This window comes from Mytilus trossulus, unplaced genomic scaffold (assembly GCF_036588685.1).
Source record: "Mytilus trossulus isolate FHL-02 unplaced genomic scaffold, PNRI_Mtr1.1.1.hap1 h1tg000070l__unscaffolded, whole genome shotgun sequence".
Taxonomy (NCBI): Eukaryota; Metazoa; Mollusca; class Bivalvia; order Mytilida; family Mytilidae; genus Mytilus; species Mytilus trossulus.
In genome coordinates this window covers 230,928-250,524 of record NW_026963294.1, presented here as the reverse complement: position 1 = coordinate 250,524, position 19,597 = coordinate 230,928, and the positions used below count along the sequence as shown (strand labels likewise).

Here is a 19,597-nt window from a genome sequence, read left to right as displayed (position 1 = left end):
TCCTATATGGGCAATTTTATTGTAAAGGAAAAACATGACAAAAAGTAGGTAAATTCTTCTTACATCAGATTTACAAAGGGTATTGTTCGGTGACAAGTTTACATACACACACATCGATAGTGTAGTGCCAACAACTTGGTAAAAAGGGGAAGAATAGTCGGTAAAAAATGATCCAATATCAACGTATATGTTTCCTGTGTTATTACTCGTAAATATACGTTGATAGTGGCTCTTCCTATGGATAGAAACAAGAACCTGTGAAGTGATCCCAAGAAATTGATATAAAACTACAAAAACTACTAAATATATATGTAACAATTAAAACTTCATGTTGTACAAAATGTACAAGATCATGTGTTTTCCTGACAGCTTATGACGTCTTTAATCTAAATCCAATGGATGTTGGATGTTTACGGATTGATAATATAGTCTATAAATAGTTAGATAATGTTAGTGGCTTCGAACTAGCTGACAGTTATCTGCGTGTACTCTCAGATCTGTTTCTAGTCATTTTGCATTTGGGATGTACAAGAACCCGTACACGTCCTCTTGTATTTATGTCCATATGATGAGTTAATAGACATAGGAAGATGTGGTGTGAGTACCAATGAGACAACTCTTCATCCAAATGACAATTTGAAAAAGTCAACTATTATAGTTCAAAGTACGGCCTTCAACACGGAGCATTGACTCACACCGAACAACAAGCTATAAAGGGCCCACATTTACTAGTGTAAAACCATTCAAACGGTAAAAACTTTTTAAGCCTTTTTTAACTGATTTTTATAGTTCGTTCTTATGTTGTACTGTTATACCACCGTGCCAGGTTAAAAGGTAGGGCTGGTATCACGCTCACATGTTTAACCCCGCAACATTATGTATGTATTTGTCTGTCCCAAGTTAGTAGCATGTAATTCAGTTGTTTTCGTTTGTTTATGTGTAGCATATTTTTTTTTTCGTTATTTTTTTTATATGAATGAGGCCGTTAGTTTTCTCGTTTCAATTGTTTTATATTGTCATTTCGGGGCCTTTTATAGCTGACTATGCTGTACGGTTACCTATAGTTGCCAATTTCTGTGTCATTTTGGTTTCTTATGGAGAGTTTTCTCATTGGCAATCATACCACATCTTCTTATTTGTATTCTTTCAATTAGTAAATTGTATCGCCTTACTTAAATGAATAATTTTCGAAATCACTGATTCAACTATTTGTATGTCTACAAAGGTTGGAAGTAAGAGTTGTCTTTCTTTAATAATCACCTACTTAAGTAGCACAAATACCTATTATTTGAAAAGTTAATTAGCTATGAAAAGTCAAGAGAGAATATTTCCTCGCCAAGGGTTCAAAGGCTCATATCTTGAAAATTAGCACATTCACCTATATATTTTATTTGTTTCTGCTCTTTTGGTTCCTTTAATAAACCCCTATTTAAAATATATACTAGTGTTGTAAAAAGCTTATTATTTTGAAACTAAGTCACGAACTTTTCTGAATTGAGATTGCTGATGTGCTGACTTCCAATCTGATGAGTTTTGATCAAGTGAGTATTAGTTTGTTCAAATGTTGTACTTACTAAGGATTAGGACTTATTAAGTCTACATTATATAAATGGTGTATATAGAAAAGCTATGAATAAGTGTTTCATTGGCATGTTTTATTAGATTACAGTATTTTGCCAGAGGTGCACAGATATATATTAAACAGTTACATGTACGACATGCCTTACAAGGAAAGGCAGGTGAAGCTTTAAAAATAGATGAGGTTAGTTCCATTCTCCAGATGTTTAATTCACTTTACCACAAAAATATCATAGCAAAGAATATAAACACAATGTACCAAACAAAAATCATAGCAATGAATATAAACATCACTGTACCAAAATATTTCATATCAAAGCAAATAAACATCACTGTACCAAAAAAAATCATAGCAAAAAATATAAACACAACTGTACCAAAAAAATATCATAGCAAAGAATATAAACATTACTGTACCAAAATAATTCATAGCAAAGCAAATAATCATCACTGTACCAAAAAAAACCCATAGCAAAGAATATAAACATCACTGTACCAAAAAAATATCAAAGCAAAGAATATAAACATCACTGTACCAAAAATATACAGAAGCAACTAATAATGTACATCCGTTTTTTTTTAATGTCTGATTTTTTTGCGATTTCATTACAAAATGCAATCTCCGGCGCTAATTCACATATCCGTTCCGTTCAATACATGTACTACGTAACACTACACTCATTAAGACCTCTGTCATAACTTTTTTGCGTACTTTTTCTTGTCAATCTCTAAACAACAATGAAATTGCTTATGATAATTGTTTTATTACAATTTATCAATCAATCTTCAATTTTAAAAGAATAAAAACAAATTAATGATATTTACTAATTTGTTTATGTTTATCTAATAAAAGCTGATTGTCGCACTCCTGTTATAGATTGCATTTCCTGTCAAATTATGTAAACAAAGTAGTTGGCAAAGGAATTATTTCTTTTATTTCTGAATCGGTTTATTGTATAGTTTTTACATATTTCACTTTTTGTATGGATTTCTTCTTCAATTAGTTTTAGCGAAGAAGCAATATTAAAGGGGTAAGAAATATAGTGCATGCAGTTGACCAAATTTGACCAGGGAACTAGCCAACAAAAATGGTTATTTATCAGGATCTATGATATCTCTATCTAATTTAATTACATCAATATAGAAAAAGGTTCTTACAAATTAAATCCCATTACTATGTTGGTGTATATGGTACATGTAGTAATCATGGTAATGATTTCAATTTATTTCGAAGGCCCTAGGAATTATTATTGAAATAAATCATGGACTATCACTTTTACCTCCACAGAGGACAAATTCATGTTAGCAAGATCCCCTGTTTCCGTTTGCCTGTTGCCACTGATTTCTGAATTAAATGTTTTAAACTTTTTACTTACCATCATGCTTATGATTATAATTTTTTATGTGAATGTTGCGAGTTGTCCCAACTTAAAACATGCATCTACATATATTGGCAATATAAGGATGTAGCTAATACATTATCTATTGCTATACTAGTATTACAATATTGAATACAACATAGCTTGAGATCATTCATTTTTATAACCATATTACAGATATAAGAGAATTATTATCAAAATTATCAAAGTTAAAACATTATAGGACATTTAAATTATTAAACATGTTTAAATAATGAATGTACCTTTGTCATGTTTATTTCTAAGGCATATAATGAAAGCTGTATAATGTTTTTTTATATGACATGGTTGAGATGGCTCTACCTACAAAATTTCACTTATAACCATGATAACAAGCAATTTTTTAAACTTGGAATTATTCTTAAAAATGGCATTTGCATAATATCTAGTGCTTGAAAGTTTTGATAAATTCCATAACTATTTTGTACTATGATGTAAGAGAGTAGTTTTCAATAGAACGTACTGTGCCGCTCACAACAATATCTATACAAAATACATTGTATGGAAAGTGTTATGGACGGCTCAAAACAAATAAACATAGAAGAATTTATTCAAAAAGTAATAAAATGTCTAGAACCTGGTCTATCACTTACATTTGGTCCAGCAGGGGATGCTGGCAGTATAGACAAATCAGATTCAGTAATTATCTGTAAGAATTTTTAAATAAGTGATGTCAACACATTTCATATTATATTAAAAGAAGATGTGGTATTATTGCCAAAATGAGACAACTTTCAACAGGAGACAAATTGACACAAAAGAAATCACAGCTACACAGGGAAAAGTGCCACGGAAGTTTTACGTATGTTTTACATAATTATGTAAAACATGTGTTTGGTAACGCATGGGAAACGTCTTTTTCCTACCACACATGTAAAACGCATGTTTTAAACATGTGTTATTCATGCGTTTTACGCATACATAATACATGTTATGTAAAAGACATGTTGAAAACATGCGTTATTTGTGAGTTTTACACATGAAAAATATATGTAATATTAAAAACGCATGTTTCAAAACCATGCGTTTAGCATGTGTTGTAAGAAACATGTGTATAATATGCGTTTTAAATGATGCGTATAACATGTGTGAAACAAACATGTGTATAATGCATATATTTCAAATCATCCATAAAACCTTTGTCAAATTAGCTAGTTCACATTCCATATGTTCCACAAAACCAAGACGACCTCTGTTTAGTTTTGAAGGCTGTTCCCTGGACATATAATTGCTTTAATCAGTTTAATTTGGACTTTGTTGGGTAGTTGTCCAATTGGCGGTCATACAACATCTTTTAATGTTATTTTAACCACACATCTCCTTTCAACAAGCAACATCAGTATCATATTACAGACAAGACTTCACTTTTCGTTAGCCCTGTTTGAATACACCAATAAACAAAAGAAACATCTGTAACACGATTTTCATGTTTCTAAAACCTTTATCAAGTACATTTGACACTAAGATGTTTGAAAAGACAATGATATGAAATATTTGATGGAATAAAAACCCACAATCTTTGCACTACAAAAGTCTAAAAGTCTGAAAAGACCAGTTTTTGTCTTAATTTGCATGAACTTTTACTCGACATTCTCCAAAAGTATGACTTGTGTCTTAATTTTTCTTGACAAATTCTCATTTATATTAAATTAGTATTAAATTTACTCGACATATTCTCGACATTCTGGATATTGTCTTAAAATTACTTGACACATTCTTGATATTTAAATACTGTCTTGAAATTTCTCGACATATTCTTGACATTCTTATTTTTTATCAGTATGGCTTGACATATTCTGAACATTTTGAATTGTGTCTAAAATTTACTTGACAGTTCTGAGCTCTATAAATCATGACCAATATACATGATATAACTTTATCTTTATTTCTCTTCATATGATAAACTGTTGTTTCTAGTTACACTTTTTACAACAAAAATAAAAGTTGGGCATGTAAAATAATTGAAATTTTGGAAATATCAATATTTTTACAAATGCAAATATGGCTATGAAATCTAAAGTATGAAATAATTTAAATGTGGGTTTTTAAATAATTACAAATTTTGATTCCTAAATCTTATAAATTAAATGATTAAAACCAATCATACTGTAGACTTATTTCATTAGACATTCATAATACTCAATGTTTATATGGTAAATAATTATTGTACCAAAATGTGGTTTATATAAAAAGCAAATCATGATGATATACACATTCATTTAATAAAAGAACAATTTGTGTAATGTCACCGGTTGGAATATACAGGATGTTCCCCATAAAATTAAGGTATTCCACACCCCAGAGTACACGCAACTATCAAATAGAAATTACTGATTTACCTGTAATTAGCCATACAACTTATCATTTGACTGACCATGCCAGTACAATTTAAAAAATGTGTTGATAGATGAAAAGGAAAATCATCATTTTGATGATGAAAAAAATTGAATTAAAATGATTTTTCTTCATCAAAATTATGAAGTTAATTATTTTTAACATAAAAAACAAATTGAATAATTCCCAAAGATTAAAAATAAATTATTATCTACTCCAGGAATAATAAGTCTGTTCACATTTCAGGGAAAATTTATACTGTTGAGATAGTGTCAAGACATATTTAAGACTGTCAAGAATGTGTCGAGACATATTCAGACATTATTAAGAATGTCAAGAATATGTTAAGACATATCGAGACAAATTTAAGATAGTCAAGAATTGGTCGAGACTAATCCAGACTCTTATCAGATGATACAAGAAGTGTCGAGAAATTTTAAGACAATGTTCATACTGTCAAGACACTTGTCAAGAAAAATCAAGAACCTTATTAGACAAATTCATACTATGTCAAGAATTTTTAAAAATTATTCAGGCAAATTAAGAATGTCAAGTAAAAATTCATGCTAATTCAGACAAAAACTGGTCTTTTAAGACTTTTTGACTTTTGTAGTGTTGGTGTCTGTAGTTTCATTGGCAGTAATACCACAACTCTTTTATACAGAGGTCAAAATTATCTTAAATGAATTTTGTGGAATGTTGTACATGTATTTGACAATTTTTTTTAAAATGTTACTTATGTTTAAACTTTGACGAACACATTTGTTGATGTATGCATATAATACATGTAATATGAAAAGGAAAACCCAAAAAGTGTATTAAATGTTTCCTTTAGCATCAATTTAAATACAATTTTGAAGTTGTGTCCCTTGCATGTTTAATGATCTGAGATTGTATTATTTTTTTTAAACATATTAAATGAAAAATTCAATAAATCTGCTTAAGAATCTCATTGATATTTTTTCTCTCTGTTGTCTATTTGTTGCAGAATATAAATTTGAAAAAAACTTGGATTTTGATTTCACTCTACTTTTATTTATAGCATTCTCAAAACGTTACAATCAACTTTTTATGTTTTTGTTGTTGACATAATAACATTATCAATTGAATGTTCTTTCTTCTAAATTGTCACTCTTCTTGAAGTTGTCTTCATCTGAAAAGAAAACAATAATATTCATAATCATACATTTAAACTTAGTTTGATTTATTCCCATATACTGTAAGTTGTTAGTTTTAAACATAATGAAATAACTTCAGTGACTTAAAACATGCTTTTCTGTCTCATTTTGGTCTTTTGTGGAGAGTTGTATCATTGGCAGTAATACCACATCTACTTTTTTTTTATATTTTTCTCCTTTTGATATAACATATTTTAATAAAACTGGAAAGTATTTTATGAATATAAATATTTGTTTTGCTATCAGTAAATTAAAACCAAACTAAATATTATTGTTATACACATATGTATGTTTACCAGTTTTACAAACTGTTGATACCTATATTTTGGCATTGTATAAGATCATGTTCTTATCATATGATTAATGGCGGTATATTCTTTAAATCCATTAGATGTTAACTGATTGATATTAAAGTCTTAGACACATAATTTTTGGTTTACATTTGGCATGAGTTTTGCTTATTTTTAAACTCTTCTTCAATGGTCTCTGGTAATGCTGGTGGAGAGTAATGACTCATTGGCAGTTGGCAATCATACCACATCTTCTTATTTTTTTATTAATAAAATGTAGCTTAAAATTGGGCACAATGAATATTTGTAATAAAAACAATCCATTGCAATACAAAATGTAACCACAACTGATCTTTTTACTTACAAAATCGAACAGTTTTTTAAGTGTTATTACCATAACATGTTAGTTGAAACTTTACATTCATTTATTTATAGGTATTAAAACCCATGACACTTTAACAACTGCAATGTGTTAGGAAAAGCAAGGATAGCAAGGATTAAAATTTTTTTTTAAATCTCTCTCCAAATATTACATAAATATAAATATATATTTAAACACATACCTACTTTTTTGGCGTACAGAAGTCCATTCTATGAAAATATCCTTTGGTTATGTATGCTTGGCTTTCCAGAAACTCCTGTAACATAAATGAAATAAAATAAAGTTTGGATAAATTCTTTATTAGATGTCATTTTGTATTAATTATGAACATGATAAAGGTACAAATAGTTTCAATTCACTCTCAATGACAGTGTTTTCCATAAAGTGTTACAGCTAACTTCCTAATGCATGAAGTGAAAATTTTGGTTAGCTTGCTTGCTTTGTTTGTATATTGTGCAAACATATTAGGATAACACCAAATTGAATTCAAATATATACAGGTTAAAATATGCCTATACATAATTTGTTTAAAGATGTCAATCTTATTCAAAAAGCTTGTATAAAAAATTATACAAACAAAGAAAGCAAGCAAGCCAACCAAAGTTTTACTTTGCAAGCAGAAGGAAATCAGCTGTAATACATGCCGTTTTCTCTTTTGAATTGTTTTACAATGTCTTATCAGTGTTTAGCTGACTATGCGGTATGGACTTTGCTCATTGTTGGAGGCCGTACAGTTACCTATAGTTGTTAATGTCTGAGTTATTTTGGACTTTTGTGGATAGTTGTTTCATTGGCAATCATACCACATCTTCTTTTTTATATGCCGTTCATCATGGTCCTTCCTGTTAGACATCTCTAAATAAAAGACCGATTCACTGTAAATATTTGTTTTTTCAAAATGTCAGATTTGTCCATTTTCATTATCATGATTATTTTGTTTTTTAAATTAAATATGCTTAATTTCACAAGATTTTGAAGAAAATTTGTGGGGAATGTCTCCATGGGACACAGATGAAGCCCCCTCTTGCAAATACATGTATGTATAATGTTATAATTAAGGGACATAACTCAAAAACAGTAAAAGTAACTTCCAAAATTTGTACTTGATCTGCATTTAGTGGTAATTATCATCAGATCATGGTGACGGTGTGTGTCACTGACTCACTGTAAGTTTCATAATATTTGGTTTAACAATTTTACCTCATGTCAGATTTGCTCTAAATGCTTTGTTTTCAGAGATCTACATTTTTTGTAAGCCAAATTCTATATTCTACCCCAATGTTCAATTTTCCATACAAGGGGGGTTAAATTACAATAGCAGTATCTTGACCTGATTGTCAATTTTCCATAAGGTTCAAAATACCATATAGGGGCCATCTTGCAATTGTACAAGTTTTTTTTTGTTTTGCTGTATATTTACTAATGTTGATTCATTGATATATACCCCTTATAATTTATCAGTTGTTTCTTTACTGCATTATATCTTTTTTAATAAATTCTCCTTACTATTTGTAACAGCAGTGAATCCCAAACTCTGTCTCACCAACAAATCTCAGATAAAAAGCAATTCAGAAAGAAAGAACTTTCAAGAGGTTTTAGTTGAATGTTTAGTAGAAAAGTTCAAATTTCTGTTTGGTCAGACAAACACTTAAACAGTTTGGAACAGACTTTCAGCTGACTGTACATGTATTGATGTATAAAATATTACTTATAGTTTTTATATGCCTGTTTACAGAACGCATAATGGTATACTGTTGCTTTCTGTTTTTTGCGTTGTGAACATAATGGACAGTAACTCAAAAACACTAAAGGAATTTATGGTCCTCCATGCTCTTCAACTTCGTACTTTATTTGTCCCTTTTAATACTGTTTGATAACAATATAAACAATTCGGACATGAATTAGTATGTCTGAAGCTGTCAAACTAAATTCCAGACCCCTTTCAGGTAGATGTAAAATGGAAGTAAGTAATAGGTCTAGTTATTTGAATCTGCAAATGTTTAAATATTTGTTTACTAATAATTGGTTTAACTGTCTGGAATAAAGAAGAATAATTGACTTGTTGCATTTAGATATCCAATATTTAAGATAGTTATTCGAATCAACTGTCAATATTTTTTTTGTAATGTTAGAGGTGATCACTTGAAGAGAAGGTTTTTAATCGGTCGAAGTAAAACATATCGATTATTAAATTTAGAATTTCACGGGCGGGCGAGAGCGCGGCTGTAAAACAATGTCCGTTCACTCACATGAAAACGCTTTAACATTTTTTTTTTTAATTTTAGATATTTTGTTTCTTGTGTCTTTATGGAGGTAAAGTTTAATTAGACGACTTTACCCTTTCTCATTATTGATTTATTGACCCATTTAGTAGCTAATTATTGATGCTTATAATGTGTGATTGAGTTATTTACTTTTGTACATAAAATAAAAAACTTGATGTATAGATAGTATATGTGTTAAATTGATTAGTCAGGAGTTTTTCTATGTTTGTTAAGTCAAGGTAGATGTTACAGTTGTAATGTGGTATTTTATTTTTATTGTGTGAATTAATTTACATTTTACCTGATCCTGTTTGGGGTTCCAGATTAGCAAATTCAAATGATATATTTCATTACATAACATTGTGTGGAGATAAAGTTGTAGACATTCATAGATAAGTTGAAGATCTATATTTTTTGTTATAAATGAAATAAAAAAAGATGTATTTGAAGACTATTAATCATATTTCATTATAACTAGGAAAGAAATATAACATCATAAAAAAATACATCATAACTACTTTTAGATTTACATCATCGGTTCAAGGAAATAAAGTTTGAGTTATTTCACTTTGAACAAAAATTGTTAAACTAAGAAGTATTTTATCAAAAATTGAGTTCTTGGATAGGCTGTTTCTAGTAATATACTTAGATTTTGGATATTTGACCATTAAAGGTAAATGTCCTATTTCAATTTTTTTTAGTTCTGTGACCACATTTACCTTGTATCAAATTTTCAATCACAATCCAAATTCAGAACTATGATAAGATTGTGCCCATACTTTCCCAACTATTCACGGTTTGACCTCTACAGGAGAATCCGGTTTGCTGTCTCTCTGACATCCTTTTGCTCATAATGGGATGAGAAATCTAAAAAAATTACTTGTAGCAAGAAAGCACGTTCAATTGAAGCAAATCTTATATTATGTTCTCAAAGCATATTTCAAAACCATTTTTTCTGAAATTCAAAGTCATTGATTTATTTTTATTCACAAACAAAATAAGTATTAAAAATGTTAAAGGAACATTCCTGTTCATTTTGACTTGGCGCCTAAAAATAGCACAGTGACCATATTTGTTGTTATTATAATTTTGAAAAAAAATACCTTCTATGTATTTATACAACAGATATGACATCCAGTGACTAATATGTCATGGCTATTCAGGTCATACGTCCAAACTTTCTTTATATTTGCTCCATCGATAGGACCACTATTGACTAATATTCCATGATGTGGGTATTCAGGTCAAATATTCATACTTTCTGTATATTTGTACAACAAATAGAATAACGTATGATAGATCATATTATTATTGTTAATTATATTTGCAATATCTATTTATTCAAATTTAGGTTTACAAGAAGATGCATTGAATCAAATTCCAAGTGATATTGAACTTCAACGATTTTCGTAACCGTAGGAAACTGTATAGTTGGCTATACATCTTGGTATTACTTTGCACGAATAGGAAAAACTTAGATCTGATTATGAATTTGTCGACATTGTGAAGTATAGAGTACTGGTCTCCTGGAGAGAAAAGTATTCAGGAAGATTCAGTAACATAGCAAAAGCTTTACAAGATATGGATTTGACTACCCATACACTGTGTCAGGTAAACTAGTGAAATATACTTCACTTATCAATTAATAATAAAGGAATGTATCTCCACTGATGCAAAGCTCTGATTCCTTTCAAGGATTTGGCTATACTTTTAAAATGTTTTGAATTATAGGTCTTCATCTTTTATATAAGCTTTGCATTTCAAATATTTTAGCCACGTGCAAGACTGAAGAGATATGCGCATCTGGTGCCAAACAATTGGTTAATTTATCATCATGTTTTACTTTGTACATGTATACCCCAAGGAAGATGAATGAAAGTATTCTTATTTGGCCCTAAAATTGCAGAAAGAAAATCGCATTACAAAACTTTAGCAATTGATTGAAAATTGGTGCTATAAGGTATATGTTTTTTTTCTCATTTTCTATTTCCTTTTTTTTTATACAATACATGTTTGTCAACATTTTCTGCTTTTTGTACAGATTAGTTACATGTATTAAATGAATCGCCTGATATATTATTTGCAAAACATATTTGTCAGCATACGTTTCCCAATTAAGGGATGTGCCCAACTATTTTGAATATTAATTAGTTTTGATGAAATGACATGAGTATAATTATACGTTTACCTTAAATACTGTGTATGACCTTGACGTTGTTCTCCATGGTTTTATTTTGACATTAAATTGTTACAGTCAATTTACAATTACACCTTTTAGAATGCACACCAAAATGAATTTAACATTTTAAATAATGTACGCAAAGATTCAAAAATATGTTAGTTGTCATTAAAACAATTTAAGTATTGAACTTTTCTTCAGCATGTTAAGCAGACGCATTATTATCTTTCCCAATTTATAATAAGTATTCTACCGACAAAGTCGAAAGGACTTTTTTTTTGCAATCTGTCTGTCTGCATATCCGTCAGTCTTGCAAATACGTTTTCCACACTTTTTGTTCATTCTAAAATATACTACTTTCATATGTTTGATACTTGGTATATAGTTTTGTCATGACCAGCAACAGAACACGCAGTACTCTCAGAATGCTCGTTTTTGTAATCATCCTGTCTGTAGATATGTGTGTTGCCATGTGGTAGTATTTATTTAACAGTAGATGACTATGTATTCCCATGGAGTTCTAATTATACGTGGTAGGGGACTTTGCCTTGCATGTAGTTTATTAACGTGAAGAGCACTATGTGTTCCCATGCAACATTAATTATCAAACGGTTACGTACTTATATTGCCATAAGGTTCCAATTATAAACCAGAAAGGGATTATGTAGAGCTTTGATGTTGATGGCTCTGTATTGCTTCAGCTTCATCTTCGAACTTCATTTTGCCTTTTTAACTTGTTTTTTTTTATTCGAGCACCAATGATTGATCTCATGTGGACTAAATGCATGTACGGTGCAGATACTTAATTTCAAACGTGATGTATATGTTGAGATTATTTATTGCAATGCAGTATTTAACTCTATATAAGAATACAGTTCTAAGTATTAACCAACAAGGACTATGTATTGGCATGCAGTTCTAATTACTTAACGGTATAACACTATGTACTGCCATGCAGAACTAACCATTAACCATAAAGGGATTATGTATTAGCATGCAGCTTTTATTATTAACTGGTAGGGGACTGCTTCCAAATGTAGGAAGTAAGGAATGTTTGTTTTGTTATTCTGTCTATTGATATAGTGTTTCGGTACTGGACTATATATTGCCTTGTACATTTGCAAATCATATATTAACGTCATGATCACATATGAAAAGACGCTTTGTGTTAAATTGGATTCATTAGAATTACTTAAGTTCCTTGTGATTGGTTGTGAATAGAAATGGGATATAAATAAAGGCAAAACTCGTAAATCTATGGACAAAAAACCAAAATCGGGGTAACAAACTAAATCTCAGACAAATGCATTAAAAATAAGAGGAGAACAACGACACATAAACAAAATCCGATGAGAAAAACAATATAACATGAAAACCAAATACATCAATTTGGGATAGAAAAGTACCGTGACACGTCTTATAGCAATGTGAATTCACACTCCAATATAAGGAAAAAACAAACGACACAACGTTAAAATGTAACACACACACAGAAACAAACTATAATATAACAATGGCCATATTCCTGACTAGGAACAGGACATTTTTAAAGAAAAAAAAGATGGTGGGTTGAACCTGGTTTTGTGGCGTGTCAAACCTCGCACTTTAATGGCAATGTTAAGTTTAACATTAAAATGACAACATAATATTAAAGGATGCGACTCGTCCACACAAGACTCACCAGTGACGCCCAGATATAAAAGTTCGAAAGTAAAAAGACGTACAAAGTTGTAGAGCACTGAAGATCAAAAGATCAAAAAGGTTGTGCGAAATACGGCTAGGGTTTTCTGCTTGGTATAAGAACATACTTATTATTTAGAACAATTTATGCTTGTGCAAACAGTATTTTTTTTCAAATCTTATTCTATCGAATGTAAAAGATATACTTAATGAAACTGAAGTATTAACTAATTACAGAAAACAAAACCCGGATACATTACGAAGACCAACACAAAAAATAGACAGTTAGGGTAAAGGTCTACAACATTGAGACACATACAGAAACTAAACTACACTAAAACTGTTGTTCATTTCTGTAATAACTTCCAACGTATTTTGTAGGTTAAAAGAATCAGAAAAGGTCATTGTGGTATGCATTTAAACAATATCAGGTTATGATTATCATTGAAGCCTTAATATGATGTTATTTTGATACTTGGATGCCAACTATTCATACATACAATTATCCTTTATTAATGTGTGGACCGGCTTGTGTTTTATAAATAAAGTGCTTCCTGGAATGTAACCATTACATTGTATGAGTTGGTCTGTAACCAGTACCTTGCATTCTTTGACCTTTTAGTAGGATGCAATGTTTGATTTGATCATGAACTGTTTGTATGTATAATACGGTCTATATCCAATATATTGCATTTTTAGATAAGTCCAACATAAACTGACAAAACTGGGGCTTGAAAAAGTAAACAGATAAACAGACAAACATGAAAATAGAACACTAATTACTAAGCATTCGTGAAACAGATATTCCATAACGGACAACCAACTCATGATGCGGCCCGTAAAACTTGCCAAAAAATGAGTTTAACTTTATCACTTGGACCTTTTGGTTTAATGGGTTCCTTATGCGCAGTAACCCTCTATTAAAAAATCATGTTGGGATTTCAAATGAAAAATAACAAAAATACCAAACTCTGAAGAAATATCCCGGAATATCGCATACCGCAGTTTCAACAATAACATGCATGTTTTGGTCCCTACAATTCATTCGATGATCTATAACCAGTTATATGATATGCAATCAGTTAATTGCTTATATCAATCCCTTTCCACTTTGCGGGTTCGGGGAGTGGTGCCTTTTAGCGGTATTAACCTACTATTTTTCGAAATCTACAAGGGTGTCTTTAACTTACACCAGATATGGCTCTCTCTTAACACGGGTCAGCTAGTTATTGTCCCCTTCCGACGGACTACCATCGTTTCCTCAAGACCATACTCGCAAATGGTGTCAAGGGAGAGCCGAAAATTGAGTTCCTGAAATTTTCATCTCGAACGGGAATCAAACCAGGAACCTTTGTGATAGTATTCCGATGCACTAACCACTACACCACGGCTCTCTACGAATGAATCTCTGGTAACATCAAATTAAAACTGAGTACACATGTTCAATATGATCTATACCTGAAAACTATAATAAAAAAAAAATATTTGTCCCTAATTGTATGGGTCACTGAGCATATACATGTAATAGTAAATGCATTTTGACATAAGGTGGTTGCCATGTCAACTTAAGACTAAATATCCAAATTCATTGTGGAGTGAACTTAAAATATATGCGGAATATAATTTTGATCCTAAATTCAAGATGCAATAAGTAAGGAATATGATAGTGCCAGTAATTATGCATACCATTGTTATTGTTATTACAGTTATCAATGACGAATACATGGATTTAATACCAACAGATGAAATACTGGATAAACTGGCACATGTAGTAGGTACAGTATCCTTCCAACTGGGTATAGAATTAGGATTACCTATAACATCAATAGATATAATACAGTACAACAATGGACGAGATTTAGTAGCACAATGTAAAGATATATTATTCCAATGGAGAGAAGACCAGAGAGTCCGGCCAACTATACGTGTTCTGGTCCAAGCTCTGGTAAATGTTGATAGAGGTGCTAAATGTTTGGAGGAAATCATTAAAACAGTTGGTGTGAAGAAATACACCAAACACGAGGAAGTTGAGGAGGAAAAGGAAGGAAAAGTTAAAACTCTAATGAAAAAAATGAATCCTTTTCAGAAGAAGAAATAGGAAAGATATTTCAGTTAGTCTTTGTTTTTACTGTAACCATGTTTTCAAATCATGTTTGTTAATTTTGGGGAACAGTAATGAGTATGTAAAGAGCCTGATGTGGTTTTAGTCTTATCAAAAGCAACTTATATAAAAACATAATTCAAAACCAAAAATACAAACAAATTGAAATTTTAACAAAATGTGTTTGGCTCTATCACATTTTAACAAGGGGTTAAAGGAGTATATTCATGTAATTATAATATACAATACATTTAAAATACCTGAAGTATCTTAACTGCTGTGTTGTGTTTTTTGAATATAATTGTTACATATTACTCTTTTACACAGATTAAAGAAAGTGTTTTGTTTTGTCATAGTTTTGTGCAGTTACAATTGTAAATACACCTGTTTGTTAAACCACGCCTCTTTTGAGGTGACATACAATATACAGTCAACAAATTTTGACACACTGGTTCCCAGATATGATCTCTCATCTCGCAAAATCATAAAAGTAAATACTTATATGCATATCGTTCAAATTGAAATCTGTGTAAACCCTAAGTCTAGGAAGGAGAAGTTCAGAATTTGAGATCTCTTAATTACAGCTATAAGACAACGCTTCATTAGAAATCAAACGATATAAAAGTTAACAACCATTTTAGAATAAGTGTGTCACTGTCAACTGAAAATTTCCATTTTATTGAGACAACAATTTCATTGTAACTTTTGCCTCAGTTTATCTTTAGCAACATGTTGGATATTATAAAAAAAGACTCGGACTTCTCTTGCACTGAATTTTAATGTGCGTATTGTTATGCGTTTACTTTTCTACATCGGTTAGAGGTATAGGGGGAGGGTTGAGATCTCACAAACATGTTTAACCCCGCCGCATTTTTGCGCCTGTCCCAAGTCAGGAGCTTCTGGCCTTTGTTAGTCTTGTGTTATTTTTTATTTTAGTTTCTTCTGTACAATTTGGAAATTAGTATGGCGTTCATTATCACTGAACTAGTATATATTTGTTTAGGGGCCAGCTGAAGGACGCCTCCGGGTGCGGGAATTTCTCGCTACATTGAAGATCTGTTGGTGACCTTCTGCTGTTGTTTTTTTATTTGGTCCGGTTGTTGTCTCTTTGACACATTCCCTATTTCCATTCTCAATTTTATTCTTCTTTTTTTTTAAAACAAGTCTCACCTTTTAAAATGGAGGGTTGTTGTTGTTCTGTAGTTTTCTGTGTTGTATTTTCAGTGACTTTGTTGTTCTTTTATGCTATTGCTTCTTCCTATTCTCTGTTGCTAGAAACAAAGAATAATCAGTTAGTTCAGTCGTGTTTAAGGAATAGAGAATATAAACGATTATTGCTATTTTCTGTATTTTCCCCTAGCTATAAACTGATTATAATTGTTAGCTTTTGGCCATGTATCGGTCTCATCTCAATTGGAAAACAATGGATACTTCATAATTGTTTGTAAAATTAACGTCACATCCGGGCAATCAACCATATTATGAATCCCATCTCCAACTACATAACAATAGACAATGAGTCCTGTTCAATAGCTTTAGATGTATAATGTTGATACTTATTGCCTATTGCCAAACTTGATATCTGTATTTCCCATGTTTAGCTAAAATGATTGATAGGTCTAACGCTTCTCTCTTCATTTGGCGTCTTTCGTTTATCGTCCATCGTCGTAATGCCCATTTTGACCTATTATTTTGCAATTTGCCTTATATATGCGATAAACATAAGACCCATTGGTGGACTTCGGCTGTTATCTGCTCTTGGTAGGAATGTTGATATATAGACACTTACAAATCTAAAAGTTAACAGCAAGACACAATTTATTTACCAGCCAAGTTTTGCCGATGAAGTAAGTGGACTTTTACTTTTAAAGCGATTGTTTTAAACCCTCTTTTGTATTTTGAACAAAAACTAAAAGAGACCTAGAGAGAAACTAAACAATTTCATCAATGATAAGCAATACAATGTTTTCTATGATTTCCATTCATAGACCAAGGTGACCGACAAAGGCAACTTAAACACTCTAATGTTACCTAGAAACTGTTGTCTAATGATACATATTTTTCTTGCAGTGTCATACAAAAAACGTAAATACAAGAATAGTGTATATATTGTATTTGTCTAATGATACATATTTTTCTTGCAGTGTCATACAAAAAACGTAAATACAAGAATAGTGTATATATTGTATTTGTTTACTACAGTTATTATGTAACTTGTTGTAGATTGTGTGTTCTCTCATCTATCTGACAAATTGTGCAATATATATATGATAACATTGTATTCCAATGAAGCTGTACACTTACTTTCCACTAACGTTGTATATTGTGTCATTAAAACACGTTTGACAAATGTCATAATGTAACAAAAAGTATGTTGAATTGTTTATGTCTTGTTTGTACACATATTATGTACTACTGATGTATATTGTGTCATTGTTACATATTATGTACTACTGATGTATATTGTGTTATTGTTACATATTATGTACTACTGATGTATATTGTGTCATTGTTACATATTATGTACTACTGATGTATATTGTGTTATTGTTACATATAATGTACTACTGATGTATATTGTCATATTATGTACTACTGATGTATATTGTGTCATTGTTACATATTATGTACTACTGATGTATATTGTGTTATTGTTACATATTATGTACTACTGATGTATATTGTGTCATTGTTACATATTATGTACTACTGATGTATATTGTGTTATTGTTACATAGTATGTACTACTGATGTATATTGTGTCATTGTTACATAGTATGTACTACTGATGTATATTGTGTCATTGTTACATATTATGTACTACTGATGTATATTGTGTCATTGTTACATATTATGTTCTACTGATGTATATTGTGTCATTGTTACATAGTATGTACTACTGATGTATATTGTGTCATTGTTACATATTATGTACTACTGATGTATATTGTGTCATTGTTACATATTATGTTCTACTGATGTATATTGTGTCATTGTTACATATTATGTTCTACTGATGTATATTGTGTCATTGTTACATATTATGTTCTACTGATGTATATTGTGTCATTGTTACATAGTATGTACTACTGATGTATATTGTGTCATTGTTACATATTATGTACTACTGATGTATATTGTGTCATTGTTACATATTATGTTCTACTGATGTATATTGTGTCATTGTTACATATTATGTTCTACTGATGTATATTGTGTCATTGTTACATAGTATGTACTACTGATGTATATTGTCATATTATGTACTACTGATGTATATTGTGTCATTGTTACATATTATGTACTACTGATGTATATTGTGTTATTGTTACATATTATGTACTACTGATGTATATTGTGTCAATGTTACATAGTATGTACTACTGATGTATATTGTGTTATTGTTACATAGTATGTACTACTGATGTATATTGTGTCATTGTTACATAGTATGTACTACTGATGTATATTGTGTCATTGTTACATAGTATGTACTACTGATGTATATTGTGTCATTGTTACATATTATGTACTACTGATGTATATTGTGTCATTGTTACATATTATGTACTACTGATGTATATTGTGTCATTGTTACATATTATGTACTACTGATGTATATTGTGTCATTGTTACATATTATGTTCTACTGATGTATATTGTGTCATTGTTACATATTATGTACTACTGATGTATATTGTGTCATTGTTATTGTGTCATTGTTACATATTATGTACTACTGATGTATATTGTGTCGTTGTTACATATTATGTACTACTGATGTATATTGTGTCGTTGTTACATAGTATGTACTACTGATGTATATTGTGTTGTTGTTACATAGTATGTACTACTGATGTATATTGTGTCGTTGTTACATAGTATGTACTACTGATGTATATTGTGTTGTTGTTACATAGTATGTACTACTGATGTATATTGTGTCATTGTTACATATTATGTACTACTGATGTATATTGTGTCGTTGTTACATATTATGTTCTACTGATGTATATTGTGTCATTGTTACATAGTATGTACTACTGATGTATATTGTGTCATTGTTACATATTATGTTCTACTGATGTATATTGTGTCATTGTTACATAGTATGTACTACTGATGTATATTGTGTCATTGTTACATATTATGTACTACTGATGTATATTGTGTCGTTGTTACATATAATGTAC

At 30.4% G+C, this 19,597-nt stretch overlaps 2 protein-coding genes across 2 annotated transcripts in view; both read left to right on the top strand.

Moving 5' to 3' along the window:
• Positions 1-19,597, top strand: part of LOC134699495 (uncharacterized) — a 427,645-nt gene that overhangs the window by 205,496 nt on the left and 202,552 nt on the right. The window lies entirely within an intron of this gene.
• LOC134699472 (uncharacterized) lies at positions 10,880-15,486 on the top strand. Its single transcript, XM_063561064.1, has 3 exons — positions 10,880-11,055; positions 13,685-13,712; positions 15,010-15,486. The coding sequence occupies exons 1-3, from the start codon at positions 11,026-11,028 to the stop codon at positions 15,399-15,401; spliced, it is 450 nt and encodes a 149-aa protein (XP_063417134.1). The 5' UTR covers positions 10,880-11,025; the 3' UTR covers positions 15,402-15,486.